Source organism: Lacerta agilis, chromosome Z (genome assembly GCF_009819535.1).
Source record: "Lacerta agilis isolate rLacAgi1 chromosome Z, rLacAgi1.pri, whole genome shotgun sequence".
NCBI classification, from domain to species: Eukaryota; Metazoa; Chordata; class Lepidosauria; order Squamata; family Lacertidae; genus Lacerta; species Lacerta agilis.
This window is the reverse complement of record NC_046331.1, coordinates 45,981,483-45,997,015: the sequence shown is the minus strand read 5'-3', so window position 1 is coordinate 45,997,015 and position 15,533 is coordinate 45,981,483. Positions and strand designations below refer to the sequence as shown.

General features: G+C 47.1%; 1 protein-coding gene across 1 annotated transcript in view; it reads left to right on the top strand.

Annotated features, from left to right (window-relative positions):
* The window catches only part of GPC4 (glypican 4), a 102,721-nt gene extending 87,729 nt beyond the window's left edge, over window positions 1-14,992 (top strand). Inside the window, exons 4-9 of the mRNA XM_033137336.1 lie at window positions 2,980-3,145; window positions 10,258-10,388; window positions 10,874-11,020; window positions 12,256-12,392; window positions 13,149-13,324; window positions 14,704-14,992. Of these exons, the coding sequence (XP_032993227.1) occupies window positions 2,980-3,145; window positions 10,258-10,388; window positions 10,874-11,020; window positions 12,256-12,392; window positions 13,149-13,324; window positions 14,704-14,918 (972 nt within the window). The 3' untranslated portion in view covers window positions 14,919-14,992. The remainder of the gene's footprint in view (window positions 1-2,979; window positions 3,146-10,257; window positions 10,389-10,873; window positions 11,021-12,255; window positions 12,393-13,148; window positions 13,325-14,703) is intronic.
* Window positions 14,993-15,533: the final 541 nt, after the last annotated feature.

Genomic DNA, 15,533 nt, shown 5'->3' with positions numbered 1-15,533 from the left:
CTGGTTGGAGTCATGGTTGGTATTAATTCCCAAACCGGGGAAAGATCAAACCCTGCCAGATTCTTATAGGCCAATATCTATTGCTATTATGGATTATAGAATATTTACCAAAGTTACGGCAATAAGGCTAAACAAATGTATTGTACATTTGGTGGGGAAAGAACAATTTGGGTTTATGCCTCAGAGGTATTTGGTGGAGGCAGTTAGGAAGGTGATGGGTATGATGTATTTAGCAAAAAATGAGGACCTGCCTCTTACTCTCCTGTCATTGGATATATATAAAGCATTTGATTTGGTGGATTGGAATTGTTTGAAAAAGATATTGCAAGAATATAAATTTGGAGTGAAATTTCAAAATGTGGTTGAGGCAATATATACGGAGTACAAAGCAATGGTAAGAATTGGTGGGTTGGCAGGGGGGTATGCCCAAGTGCTAAGTGGTACAAAGCAAGGATGTCCACTTTCTCCCATGCTCTTTATTTTAGCATTGGAACCATTAGAAATTAAACTCAAAAATAATAATGATATTAAAGGATTCGAAATCCCCAGGAAAGGGAGAGCAGAGGGGAAGTTAATGACAATGTATGCGGATGGTATGATGGTGACTGTCAAGGACCTGGGGACCACAACGGTGCCATTAAAAGGAATTTTTCAAGGATTTTCAAAAGTATCATGGTTAAAAGTTACTTTTTCTAAATCATCAATGATTTGTTTAAATGTGAAACCTAAAATTCAGAAGCCTCTAAATTATTGGGCATTCCTATAGCAAATAAGATGGGAAAGTATTTAGGAGTAAGGGTAACTAAAAATGTGAAGAAAATATTTGAATATAATTATAAAAAACATGGAGTGGTATTCAGTCGAAGTAGAGAATACAGGAGAAAAGGAAGGAATAAATTAGTACAAGAATTGCATTAGTTAAAATGTTATTTGTTACCCAGATTAACATACAGTGGAATTACGTGTGCAATTTATCGGTAACATAGTCTTTTAAATAAGCTGGGCGCTTGGGAACCCTACCTGACCGCCAAAGGCCTGTATCAGAGTCCGGTTGGCTGCCCGAGTCCTGCTGCGACTGCAGTGCGACCAACAGTGGCGTTGAGCCAGAGTTCCCTGGCTCCACTGCTGTTGAAGGAACTGCCGCGAGCGGACTCAGCAGAAGGTCAGGCAAGGCATTGGTCCGAGTCTCAGGGGAGTCAGGCAGAACCACTGCAGCAGCTTGGCTCAGTTCCATGTCCGCAGTTTCTGAGGGAGATGTAGGTGGAGCCTCGCCTTCTGTTAGCGTCTGCTCCGGAGCTGAGGCCGCAGTTGGGAACACAGCGGTATTGTCCAAATTCCCAATTCTGCACCTTAGCTGGTCTATGTGTCGGTGCCACAAGCATCCGTTCTCGAGTGCCACCTGGTATGAGCGGGGCCCAGTGACTCCCACTATCGTGGCCAGCACCCAAGGAATGTCCCCCACAAAGTTCCGGGCAAAAGCCCTATCTCCTGGAATAAAAGACCGTGGTGCGTTAGCACAGCCCGGGGGCTCGGCCACCCCAAAGCCCAGGTGCAACTGGTCAAGCAAAGACCTCAGGCAGCAGCCCATTAGCAGTTCAGCCGGACACCACCCTGTGGCTGCATGAGGGGTGATGTGCTGCACGAGCAAGTATTCCTTGACCTGCTCATGCCAGTCCCTCTTGTCCAGGTGCGCCAGTGCCTCTTTTGCTGAGCGCACCATTCTCTCCACCTGTCCATTGCTGGCCGGGTGGAATGGTGCCGTTAGGGCATGGCGGATGCCCAGCCCCAAGAGTTACCTTTGAAAGGTGCCTGATGTGAACTGAGGTCCGTTGTCAGAGACGAGGACATCAGGACATCCATGAGTTGCAAACAGGCCACGCAGTACCCGGATGATGGCTTCACTAGTGGTGGAGGGCATCTGGGCCACCTCCAGCCATTTTGAATAGGCGTCCACCACTACCATAAAGGTCCTGCCGTGTAAGGGGCCGGCAAGATCGATGTGCACTCTTGACCAGGGTGCCTTGGGTGTCTCCCAGGTGTTGCCCTTAGCTGCTGGCAGTACAGGTCTCGACTCTTGACACGCTTGACAGGAGGCAACCCAAGAGGTGATGGATGGCATCGTCCATGTTAGGCCACCAGACGTAACACCGAACCAACGGCACTCTCAATCCTTCATTTGCATGTTGTGGACCTGAGTGAGAACTGCAGTCACGGTGGGCAGAGTGAAACTATATACAAAACACCCCTAGTGGCCTAGAGTGAGAACTTCAATACATAACACTAGGGACTTCAATACATAACGCTAGGGATTATGGGCAGGCATCCAGGTCTTGTAGAGCTTCCTTGGGCTCCCCACATCATCTGCACTGCATGCAGCCAGTTCCAGGCTACAGTTGGTTTGGTGAAATTCCCAGGGGTCCCAGAGATGACAAATAGGATTACAGTGGTACCTCTGGTTACGAACTTAATTTGTTTCAGAGGTCCATTCTTAACCTGAAACTGTTCTTAACTAGAGGCGTGTTTTCGCTAATGGGGCCTCTTGCTGCACACAATTTCCATTCTCATCCTGGGGCAAAGTTCTCAACTTGAGGTAACTCTTCCAGGTTATTGGAATTTGTAACCTGAGGTGGTTGTAACTTGAGATACCACTGTACTCCTTCCTTCACAGTCCTTTCTCCAGCCTCTGCACACCTTCCCTCCAGCTGCTTTTCTTCATGGCCAGGGGTGGGGGAGACCAGTGTGGCCCCATCCATGGGCTGATGAAGGAGCAGCTCGTCCTGCTCTTGCTTTCCTTGTCCCACCCTGTTCCTTTTTACTTTTGTGCTGTGTCTATTAGATAGTGAGTCTGCTGTATCTTTTGGTATCAGTGCTTAGAAAATAGTAGGCACTTTATAAATGTTAAAGACAATAATAATAGTTCTGTCTGTGGTTCTCCTCCCGGCCTCTCTGCCCATGCTTTCATTTTTGTTCTCTGCAAAGGTCAACCCCACACCGCAGGCGGTTCAAGCCTTGCTGAAGATGATGTACTGTCCGTACTGCGAAGGCCTAGTTGCTGTCAAGCCGTGTTACAACTACTGTTTCAATGTCATGAGGGGCTGCCTCGCCAACCAAGGCGAGCTGGACACGGAGTGGAATAACTTCATAGGTGAGTGGCTTTTGTTTGTTCAGTTTATTTAAACCAGGCGATGGAGAATTAACAAAATGAAACAAACCCCCATGTGATTTGTTCCAATTTAATTATTTATTTAGAAAAGTGTATATAGGCTGCTTAATAAAAACAGAACAACGTGGCTGGCATAAATTGATAAGATGTTGCCCAAGAATAGGGATCCCAGGAAGGTTGTCAGCTGGGGAAAGGACAAGAGATAAGGTTAATAAGGTTAAGATACAAAGAAGTCAGACCCCTCTAGATTTACACCAAACCACCAAATTAAGACTAGTTGCTTAGTTCTTTAGCTAGTTCTTTAACTAGTAATGGACCCAAATATACCAGTAAGCATTTTGAAGCATAGAAGGCTACGCTTACATTATGACACTGAACTTCGATGTTGAAAGTCTTTATTTGTTAGTTCAGTGTGCTGCAGACAACAGGGGCTGCGGCAGAGGACTCGCAAGGAGAAAGGAGAGAAGAGGAGGCTGAGGGAACACACCACAAGGGAGGATGTTTGAAAAGGGGTGAGGGGCTGCTGGCTCTGCGGGCAAGGGGGGACATAACTGGGCTCCTGACCCCACAGGGGTGCTGCAGAAAGAAGGTAGTTGGTCAAGGGAGCTGTGGACTCAAAAAGATCGAAAACCTCTGTATTAGTGGATCTCCCCCCCCCCCCATTTAATTTAATTATATTATTTTTCTCTCGGTTTCCGCCATTCCCCTTACCTTTTAAGAGCCATGCTATATAAAGTGTTATATAGCACCTGGCTGAATTTTCTGACAGCATTTTACTGAACAGCTCTAAGCACTGTACCCAAAACAATGTAAAGTAATGATCCACAATACTTATAAGGTTCCTTACCTCTTCCTTAGGCCTTTTGAATACTTTTAGTTCCATTGGGATGCAACTGAAATTTTCTGTTCCAGGCATCTAAATAGCTGGCCCTGTTATCAGTGGAGCAAGGAGAGGACTTCTGAGCCTTCTGGGAAATCCACCCTATGTAGCTCTGGGACTACAATTCCCAGGGTCCTTTGGGGAAATCCTGAGAACAGGGGTGGACAAATATGTCAATTTTGGTTTCTCCCACTTCCTAACTTTTCTAGTATAAGTTCATTTTGCTACTCTCCTACATCAGTCTGGATCTCTCTTTATAAAAGTCCTTGTGAAAATTCACTAGCATTTTAGTACTTGTTTATCGTAAGGGACACATGTTTGTGTGCAATTTTCCCTTATACATTGCATTGTTTTATGTTTCTGTTCTTATTACCATTGTTCATCTTATCATTAGTATCATTAAATGTGTTGCCTGCTCTTCATCCAGGGCAGGTTGCAAACATTTACATTTTGTTGTTGGAAACAGTTAAAACCATTTACAGTCACAGAAACAGAGCCGGTCCTGTTGTTTTCCCACTAATGCATGCAGATGTGTTTAAGTGTGTGTGTTTGCTTGTTTGTTTTATAACCAGATATACACATTTTGATAGATAGCTGCATCTTGGACAAAAGTAGAGGTTCATGTTAAAAGGTGATCTGAACTGAATTTCTCACCCCACCCCCATCATTACCTGAGAACTTGGTAGCAGAGATGACAAGACTTGCAGATGCTGTAGTAGGAACTTCTTCCAGGTAGCCAAGACACAGTTACACTCTAGCAATGGCCCTTTTCATGGGCTAAAAATCTTTCTAAATTCCCTTGCCAGGCTGTTCTAGCCATGTCTCCGGATGATTCTCTCTCTCTTTGTGTGTATGTGTAGGGGTGTTATTTGGCATAGAGGCTTGATATCCCTTCCTGCTGGGGCTTGTTACAGAGGCTTGCCTTGTCCTGCACCTCTGCACTGAGCCTTCAGAAGCCCAGTTTCACCAGAGAGGATGTGAGCACACTAGCTAATTCATCCAAGACCATAACCAGAAGAGCTCAGGGCTGAAAAGAGTTGCAGCAAAAAAGTGCAGAATGTTTCAAAGGAGAAGGGCTGAGTGCCAGGAAGCTTGACAAAGGAGGATAGTCTGCTAATTGTAGGAGCCTCTGCACCACTCACAATGGCTCAAGAGGCAAAGCTCCTTGTGAAGAGGGAAGGCAGGAGCACTGGCAAAACAAGAGAGCCAGTGTTGTGTAGTGGTTAGAGTGCCTGCCTAGGACTTGAGGGTCCTCTGTTCAAATCCCCGCTGGGTGGCTTTGGGCCAGTCGCTGCTTCACAGGGCTGCTGTTATGGGTAGGAGTGTCAGGAGCCAGTCAGGACCAGGTCAGAATGAAAAACACTGGTGTCAGTGAAGTTAACTCTTTATTGAAAGAAACCAAAGCAGTGCAGGCCTAGCAACTTTCCCCAGTAAGTCATGCCCCAATGGGGCAGTTACAGGGACGGAAGGAGAGATTCCCTGGCTTCTTCACCAGCCTGCTTCCTCTCTGCATCTTGGCCCTCCTCCTCTGCAGCCTCTGCTTCTGCCTCAATGTTTTCATGCTCTCTGCACTGCTCTCTGCCCCAGCCTCTTCCTGCTCACTAAACCCTGTTGCCTCTTCAGCTTACGACACCTTCTCATAGAATCATCGAGTTGGAAGAGACCACAAGGGCCATCCAGTCCAACCCCCTGCCAAGCACCTTCTCCTCCCAGTCTGGTCCTTCTGACCACACATCATTGTCCCACCACCAGTCCGCTGGCTCTGATCCTTCTTCCCTTGAGGGTTCCCCAGCTAGTGCCTCCCACCACTCCTCTGCACCCAGCCTGTCCATGGGACTCGGCTATTGAGAGCTTGTTGCTGGTCAAAGCCAATGAAACTGAGTCAACAGACAAACATTCTGACTTGCTGCTAGAAGGCAGCTTCCACTGCTCAGGTGTTCAGCAAATGCCTGATGAAACAGGTGGGGGGGATGAGTGAGTTCACCACCTTGTGGAAGAGAGTCTATAGATCTGGTGCCACAGCCAAGAATGTTCTGCCTCCAAGTCACAGCAGACCAGTGTCCAAGTCATAAAGCCACCCGTCCCAACATTGCATCCCCAGATGTTGCCAGGGTTGCCTGCCCCTGAGCATTGTCCATGCAAGCTGGAGGTTTGGGGGGGGGTATTGCACTGCAACATCTGGGGATGACCCAAGGCTGAAGAAGGCTGCCTTAAAAGGAATCCAGCAGGTGCCAGGTCTTAATTGTGGGGGGAGGGGGAGGGAGGGAATGTACACATGAGAGGAGGCATTTCCCCCACCCCCAGGTAAACAAGTATGCAGCTTTTACTGCTGTTCCAAACCATTATCAGCTTTGCCCTGGGGCACATTGATTCCTCCTCTACCCAGCCTCCGCCCATCTCCTCGGTTGTGTAATGCTAAAGCTCCGTTGTCCTGAACCACAGCCCAATGCTGTTGCAGGCGGGAGAGGGGAGGGATTTACCATTCATCATGATTTGTTGGCAGCACGCCAGCCAGATCTTAGCGGGAGCTAGGATGTAGCCATTTCCATGCACCTTTAATGCATCTCCCTGGCAAATCCTTGCATTTAAAAAGTGAGAACTTCACCCTCCTTCAAAAATGCATTCCTTCTCTCACCTGATTTGTTATGGGTGGGGGTTGCAATAAAATGTATTTCTTCTTGGTCCATCCCTTTCAGCCCCCTGCCAGCACAGAGTTTCCATCTGTATCCTTCCTCTGAGAGCAGAAGTGTGGATTTGCTTACCTCCGAATGCTTTGCGCTGGCAACTTGGATTGCTCTTCCACCCCTCTCCCTCCCTCCTCCACTCTCTTCTGCCCCCACCCCCACTCTCCCCCTCTCCCCTCCCAGCCTGAATAAGGATTGCATGCCTGAGTGGCGATTTGTGTGCTGCCATGACAATTGCAGGTCACAAAGGCCCCGATTCAGGAATGCTCTGCTTAGCCACGAGGATGGACAAAGACACCACATAACCCAAAGATCCATTCTCTCTTCTCTTCTTCTGTCCCCACCCACCCCAAGTCTCTCTTTCAAAGTTATTGATTATTTTGAAAAACAAACCAACAAGAATACCTCCTTTTTGTGTTTCAGTGTTTCCTTCCGTGTGCATGCACACAAAAGCTCGCTTTTGTGTGTGTATCTCCCCCCCCCCCCCGTGTACAGGACCAGTGCTAGGGCTTCTTGCGCCCTAGGCGAGACCACCTTCTGGCACCCCACACCCCCCCATGCCAAAGCCTGCTTTAGCAAGAGGTGGGGGTGGTGGAGAGGCAAGCAGCAGTTTCTCTGCTGTAGCGGAGAAGCTGCTGCTCGCCTGCCCCGCCGCCCGCCCCCCTGCCAAAGCCTGCTTTAGTGGGAGCCGGGGTGGTGGTGTAGGGGGCAAGCAGCGCCTCTCTGCTACAGCGGAGAAGCTGCTGCTAGCCCGCCCCGCCCCCGCCCAAGCCTGGCCAGCGCCCCCTCCATTTTGGCGCCCTAGGCAATTGCCTAGTTCGCCTTAATGGACACGCCGGCCCTGCCCGTGTGTGTGTGTGTGTGTGTGTGTGTGTGTGTGTGTGTGTATGTATGTAAACCAAGACATTTCCTCTTGGCTGTAACAGGGGCAGCCTTCTTGGCTCACTGAGGCAGTTCTGAGCATCGCTCTAAGTCATGCTCTTTTTTCCTGTGGAATGCTTCCATTTTGATGTCACATCAAAAGCCATTTCCCCCTCTCTTCACCCCCAGTACAATGAGGGATATTCATGGGTGCAGTCATTGCTCAAAAAGGCTGAAAGCTGAGCGTTATGGGAGCTGGCAGCAGTTTCATCTCAGGCTATGCCTTTCCCAACTGTCCCATCTTTTGCTCTGCATTTGGTAGAGGTGCATTTACTGAAGTTCTTTGGTAGGTCCATTTGCCCTTCCTGGGCGGCCAGCTGGCTTTGCAGGTTGGCACCACATCTCCCCTATGAACTGGCCTATTGCTGGCCAGATTGTACTCCTGCCGCCAAATTGGCTAATAGCAGGTATGTGGGGGGGGGGCATCAGTGACATGCGCCATTGCTTACCTCAGCGCCTATGGCCAAACATTTCACATCTGCAACCAATAAAGTTGTGGCATTATTTGATCCCAAAAATCCAATAAGCTATGTGTTGTCTAGTTATTTGCAGCTTTGGGAATACGGTTGTCTCAGGGCCTCGCCATGCAAATAGAGCCATGGAGTGAGGATGAGCATGGTTTGCATTGGTGCTTAGCAGGCACTCCTGGGTAATGCAGAAGGTCTGTGCCATGGAAGGGAGGGGCTTCCTCTTCCCTTGCAAATATCCATTTTTCACAGGCCTTTTCTGAAATCACCCAGGTGGAGTTTGGCACTTCAGTTGGCCTGCGACTACAAAGAGTCTTCTTTCAGCTTTAGGAGCAGTTGTGGCACGGCAAATTCAGATGTGCAGGGTCCCTTCATGATAGTTACGGGCTTGTCCACAAGCACTCTCCTAAGATTATACAGATGTCTTACAACTATGCAGCAACACTAACTAGAGATGCATTGCAATGATCAGTGCACATCTCCATGCATGGCCTTTCTGCTAGATCTACTGTGTTCATTGCATGTACACAGGTAAATGATTTGGAGTGCCCCAATATCTTATTAAGAAGTTCCATTGTGCATAAAAGGGCTTGCGCACCACTTTCTTGAAACAGAAGCATCTTGTGTTCCCAGTGTTTTCAAATGCTTCTTGGAGCATACAGAACAACTCTCCTTTAGAGTTTGTCCCACGCCCCTTTTCCAGAGTGACCCTGGGAATCAATCCTCAGTGTCTGATGGGCTCCAATCAGCACAAGGAGTGAGAAGACTCCTTCTCCATGGCTAGAAAGCTCCCCTTCCATGCAGATCGGGCGGCTGCAGGGTGCTGGAGACAGGAACCCTGCTGCAAGGAAAGAAATGGGTCTTCAACCACTACACCTCTACTTGGGATCGCAATAACAGCCTGGCTGCTGGATCAGGTCAATTTAGTCCAACACCCTGAGGCTGACCAGATGGCACTTTTGGAAGCCTGGAAGCAGAACTTGAGCCCTATCCCCCAATTTTGCTCCTCAGCAACCAGTATTCAGAGCCATAAAACACTCAAATTTCCTTAATGTTCCTCAGCGGATTCCTGCCACCAATAAGCTAACAATGTAATTATATACAAGGATGGAAGCCCTTCAGCGGAGAGGGTGTGTGCATGGGTGTTATTGTGTGTGTGTGTGTGTGTGTGTGTGTGTGTGTGTGTGTGTAACAGGAAAACTTGAAATGCAGCATGAATAAACAAGGCAGATGGTATTATTTATTTTAGACAATCTGCTCTGATTGCAAAATTTCAGGGGAGGGTGCAGTTTGAAGAGCCTGGAATCTCTCTCCCCCCCGGGGGGGCCTTAGAAGGCAAATGGGAAGGGGGAGGCAAGCAGGAAGCCCATATGGGAACTGGTGTGAGGAAATGCAAAGCTGAGCGAAAAGCAGACGCCTAGCTGCCTTCCTTGCTTTCTGAAACGATGGGATGCCTGCCTAGGGAATGTTCCAGATTTCTACATTGTTTACTCTCCTTGTTTCATCAGCATGAGCAAGAGAGGTGCTATTGGGAAGCTGATGTGGGGTGTGTGTGTGTGTGTGTGTGTGTGCAGTCTAATAGATTGTAACTGGTTATCCAGTGACTCACAAATTGCCATTCCCTGCCCCCTTGCAAGCAACCCTGTCATTAAGTAGTGGGTGGACATAGCAGACAAGACAGTGATTCTCCAAGCAGCTCTCTTTATTCTCAGGCTGGAACAGAACTGAACTGGAGGCTCAGCCAGCCTGCTTATATAGTACTAGGTAACATGCAACAGTAACAACTCTCTCTAGCTAGCCAATCCGTGAATGGCACTCTCAATCCTTCATTTGCATGTGCAGACCTGAGTGAGAACTGCAGCCGCGTTAGGCAGAGTGAAACTATATACACAACACCCCTAGTGGCCTAGGGTGGGAACTTCAATACATAACACCTGTAATGTGAAAAAGTACAGCAAGACCAGAAGAGTAAGCAGGCCTTTCGGTAGTTTTGTGACATCAGTGGCCAATATAGTTATGCTGGCTGGGATTGCAATGCTGTCCGAAACATCTGGAGGTTACTCAGGTGGTGAAGATTGACTCATTGCATCTGCCACAACCACTCACAACCCTCCATCCCACTTTTCCTGTATTCTGCCTCAGATTCCATGCTCATGGTGGCAGAGAGGCTGGAGGGCCCTTTCAACATTGAATCCGTCATGGACCCGATTGATGTGAAGATCTCTGATGCCATAATGAACATGCAGGAGAACAGCATGCAGGTCTCCCAAAAGGTATGGTGAGGGCATTTTGCATTTGTAGAAAGATAGAGATAGAGACTTAAGGTGCTTCTCATCTTAATGGAACCAAGGTTTCCAAGCCACGGGGCACCATGACCTCACTATAATTATGAATTATTTATTTTTCATCTCTTGACTTTTTAAAATGTAATTACATTAGTTTGGTTGGATTGCATGACTGGAGTTGTCAAATTACCTGGATTTTTTTAAAAAAAATAATGGGTGAATGAACGCTTGTTTTTAAGGCAGGAGTAGAAACTGAAAGCTCAAGGGATAAAGTTGTCTACTTTTCAAGGTTAAACCATCCCTTTAAAGAGTCAGGATGCTGAGCTGGTCAGCTAGCAGTTGTTATGCTAAATTGCAGTCTAGCATGTTAACTTCAAACTACTGGTACAATGGCTGCAAGAAGTGGGTAGGAGGTAAGAACAAAGATGCACAAAATCAAATTTCTGATGCTGGTGTGTCTCCCGTTGGTTTAGGTTTTCCAAGGGTGTGGGCAGCCCAAGACACTTGCGCAGAGCCGGACGTCTCGCTCCATCTCAGAAAGCAGTTTCAGTGCCCGTTTCAGACCCTACAACCCAGAGGAGAGGCCGACCACAGCAGCTGGGACCAGCTTAGATAGACTGGTGGGTATACAGAGATCTGCGATGTGTGGTTCAACAGGACTAGGAATGGGGGTCTTCACTCCCCTGCCAATATATTGCATAGAGCAGCACTGCCGAGCTGGTGGCCCTCAGGCCTGAAGGCTCATTATTGTTGTTATTATTTATTACATTTCTACACCACCCGTCATCGGTGGAGCACAGGGCGATTTACAGTATAAAACCTCAGTGGTACTTAACATAGTAACGAACAAAACAACACCCCCACACACTTTAAAAGGCCATAGTTTGTTTAATTAGCCCAAGGCCTGGGAGAAGAGGAATGTTTTGCCTGACGCCAAAATATATGTAATGAAGGCACCAGGCAAGCCTCCCTGGGGAGAGCATGCCACAAACAAGGAGCCACCACAGAAAACGTCTGTTCTCTTGTTGCTGCTCACTGGACCTCTCATGGAGGAGGCTCCAATCCTGAGCCATGATCTGGCCTAACAAGCCTTTTTGGCTGGCCTGTCAATGGCTTCAGCAGCAGCACTGAACAAAGTGACGCTGACATTGATTGGATCAAAATGCGATGCTGTGAAAAAATGAAGGAGCTCTTCAGTCTGTTTCAAAGTTTCCCAAGGAGCAGCTGCAGACATCAGAGGTTGTAAAAGCTGCTTTTAAGAAACATTTCCTCTTCAATCCCTGTTTGTGGGCTTCCTAGGAGCATCTGGTTGACCGCTAGGCTTGGTCCTGCTCTAGATGAACCTTTCGGCTGATCCGCTTTTCTCGCAGTGGCCACTCAGATGACTTTGGAAAGCCTGGAATTGGGACCTGAGCAAAACAGCAACTCTCCTCAGTTCAGTTCCCAGCTATTGGTATTCAGAGGAACACTGCCTCCAACTGTGGAGGCAGAACATAGCTATCATGGCTGGTAACCATGGGTAGCCTTATCCTTCACAGATTTCTCTAATCCTCTTTTTAAAGCCATCCAAGTTGGGTGCCCTTTTGGCAGCACAAAAGCTGTTTGCCTGCCAACTTCATTAAGAGACACCAAGTTCCAGCGCTGTGAGAGAGGGAAGGGGAATAGCTCAATGGCAGAGCATCTTCTCTGCATGCAAAAGGTCCCAGATTCCCCAGGTAGGGCTGGGGGGGGGGGGACTCCAGCCTGTCAGTGCAGACAATGCTGAACTAGATGGAGAAGAAGCCAGCTTCTTCTTTCTGGGGTTGTTTTGCTGAGCAAAATAAGAGTGACTTTGATTATACTCTTTGACCAACAGGTGACAGATGTGAAGGAAAAGCTGAAGCAAGCCAAGAAATTCTGGTCCTCCCTTCCCAGCAATATCTGTAGCAATGAGAAGATGGCTGCTGACAGCATCAATGAAGAAGAGTGCTGGAACGGAAGTGACAAAAGCAGGTTTGGAAGAAGCCCAATTCCTCCTTTCATAGAATCATAGAATTGTAGGGTTGAAAGGGACCACAAGGGTCATCTAGTCCAACCACCTGACAATGCAGGAATCATAGCTACATAATCCCTGGCAGGTGGCCATCCAACCTCTCTTTAAAAACCTCAAATGAAACCTCAAACCTTTCAAGGTAGTCTGTTCCATTGTCAAGCAGCTCATACCCTCAGATTGTTCTTCCTAATGTTTAGGTGGAATCGCCTTTCTTTTAATTGGAATGCATTGGTTCAGGATTCAGATTCCAGACAGGCAGCTGTGTTAGGTAGGTGTGTTAGTCAGGTGGAAAAATAAAATAACAGACTGCCTCATAAAGCTAAGCCGTGGCTTGCTAACAAACCATGAGTTGTCCCAGAGGAGATTAAACAAGCTGTGATATGTGTTTCCAAAACAGTTCATTTCCCAGCTGCTCTTGCCGCGTGCCTTTGTGGCTTGGTGGGCATTTGGAGTGGCCAAATGAACCATGGTTAATGCCAATGTAATGTCAAACCATAGTTTAAAAATCCAAGAACTTGCAAGCCTACAACAAACCATGGCTTCAGATCATGGTTTGCTGGCAGTAAGCACACCATAGTTATAAGGCAACTTCCTATGTTCTTGAGCAGACAAGAGGGGTGTGAAGTCAACGTCACCTCTCCCACTGTCTGTTCCATTCATCCCTCATCATGACCATTGACTGAGTGGCTTCTTTTTCTGAATGCTGTTTCTCACAGGTATGTCTACGCAGTGACAGCGAACGGCTTAGCCAACCAGGCAACCAATCCTGAAGTGCAAGTTGACACCTTGAAGCCAGACATGGTGATTCGCCGGCAAATAATGGCTCTCCGCGTAATGACCAGTAAGATGAAGAATGCCTACAACGGGAATGACGTTGACTTCATTGATATAAGTAAGTGCAGATGAGTCTTCCCAAGGCAAGGAGAGGGAACCTGAGGCTTGCCAGATGTTGCTGGATTCCAGCACCCATCATTCCTGACCACTGACCACGCTGATGGGAGCTGGAGGCCATCAACTTTTGGAGAACGCCTATATCTAGAGCCGATTGTGGTTCTAGGAAGCCTGGGGGGCCTGTTTCTGCAAAATGGAGGGGTGCGTAAGATTCTTCTGCATTTCTCTGATTTTCCTAGAGATCTGACTGGTTGCTGGAAGCGTGGAAAGAATTTACCAATTTACCGTGTGGCAAAATGATGCGAGCCTGACTAGTGGTAGAATGCAGAGCATGGGAGTGAGCACTTGGTGAACAGCCTTTCATTCTGACCATAGGTCACTTGGGCGTTGGAGGCAACTGGAAGCCAGTTCCATAAACTTGGGCCCACAGAGCTCCTTGCAGATATGAGCCATACATTCAGGTTGTGGGGAACCACTAACAGTGACTCCCCAGAAGGCCTCAGTGATCAGTCAGGGATATAATGAATCAAATTGTTAAGGATCCTTGTCAACAGAATACAAAAACCGTAGGCCTGGCCCTTGAGCTTATTTGGCAGCCTGGGTAGACTTTTGAGCCCTGGAGTTATGTGCTGGCAAGTGTCTGTCCCCGTCAACAGTCTAGCCGCAGTGTTTTGCACCTGCTGGAGCACCGAACCAGGCTCAAAGGTGAATTGCATTTTTTGTGTCTGGAGTTGATGGGCTTCCTTAACAAAAAGAGTGGGGAGGTGCTGGCCCAGTCAGCATGATATTTGTTCTGCACTGCATATGTTGGGAGGGCATGTTGAAGTTTAAAACTTAAAAATTCCAAAAACGAGAGGGTGTTAAAAAGTTGTAGTAAGGCTTAAGAATTCAAAAGGTATTTTGATTAAATAAACATAATTTGATTTTGCTTGGTAAGTAAAATGTGTGTAGAATTGCATAGAATATATATATGTGTGTGTGTGTGTGTGTGTGTTGTTGTTGTTGTTCAGTCATTCATATATATCATTATCTGACATTTTCAAAAGGCAATATTAAAACTCTTTGGTTTTCCTAAAGCAGTTTATGTGCCTCACAAAAATATTAGTAGATTCAAATTCCTCATACCCAAAATCGTATTTTTAAATACTCCCTCACTGAAGAAATTTGCAAAAATTATATTCCCCCATCTAAAATGACACACCCTGAATTGCACTTGTTGCTTGCAGCTGACTCTTGTCCAAATTTTGCCTCTTGCATGGGGTGAGGAGTTGGTAGGTGGGTTTTGCTCCCTGTTCAGGCTCCTCCAAACTCACAATATGGTGAATCTGAATAGAATTCTAGAACTATAGAGCTAACAAACTGTCTGTGCAATTCTTCCAGGTGATGAAAGTAGCGGAGAAGGCAGTGGAAGTGGCTGCGACATGCAGCAGTGCTCTCCCGAATTCATGTTCAACGCAACAGAAGTCAAACAGAACACCAACAAAATGAACAAAAATGCCAGCCCTGGCAGCGCCTCCCCCAGGGTGGCGTTCTTAGAAGCACCTCTCCTCTTCAGCACCCTCTTTTTCCTAGCCATGCAGAGACAGTGGAGATAACTGTGCCACTCCTTTCTTTCTTTTATTTTTGAGGGTGGAAATTGACTGCTATTAAAACGAAACAGGCACCCGAATAGGCACCCGATTTCACTTTTGTACCATCTAGTGACTTGGGGGGGGCAGGGAGGAGGGGTGTGTGATTTGTAAGTTAATTGGACAGCAGTGTACAGTTTTTACTATGTTGCCACTGGGTTTCATGAGTTTTTCCAAGATCTCTCTCTCTCTCTGTGTGTGTGTGTGTGTGTGTGTGTGTGTCTCAATTTTTGGGAAGGGGAAGATGAACGTGAGGATTTGGACCAGTTAGTCTGACCTGTTGACTGAGAAACCACAATAGATGTGGTGAACTAAGTTGTATATACAGGCCTGTAGGTAGCATTGCTTTTGTGTTGTTTTTGTTGTTTTTAAATAGCCCAATTCTCTCTTGCCTCGCCACAACCCCTTTCCTTTTATTTTATTTTAGCCTGTTCCCTGCAAAACAAATGGCTGAACCAGAGTCCTATCTTGGCATGTATCAAGGATGATCTCTCTTCCCTCCTTCAAAAAAAAAAACAACCCAACCCACATGAAATTATGTGTACAGAAGCAAACTTTTTTTTTAAAAAAAATTATCATATT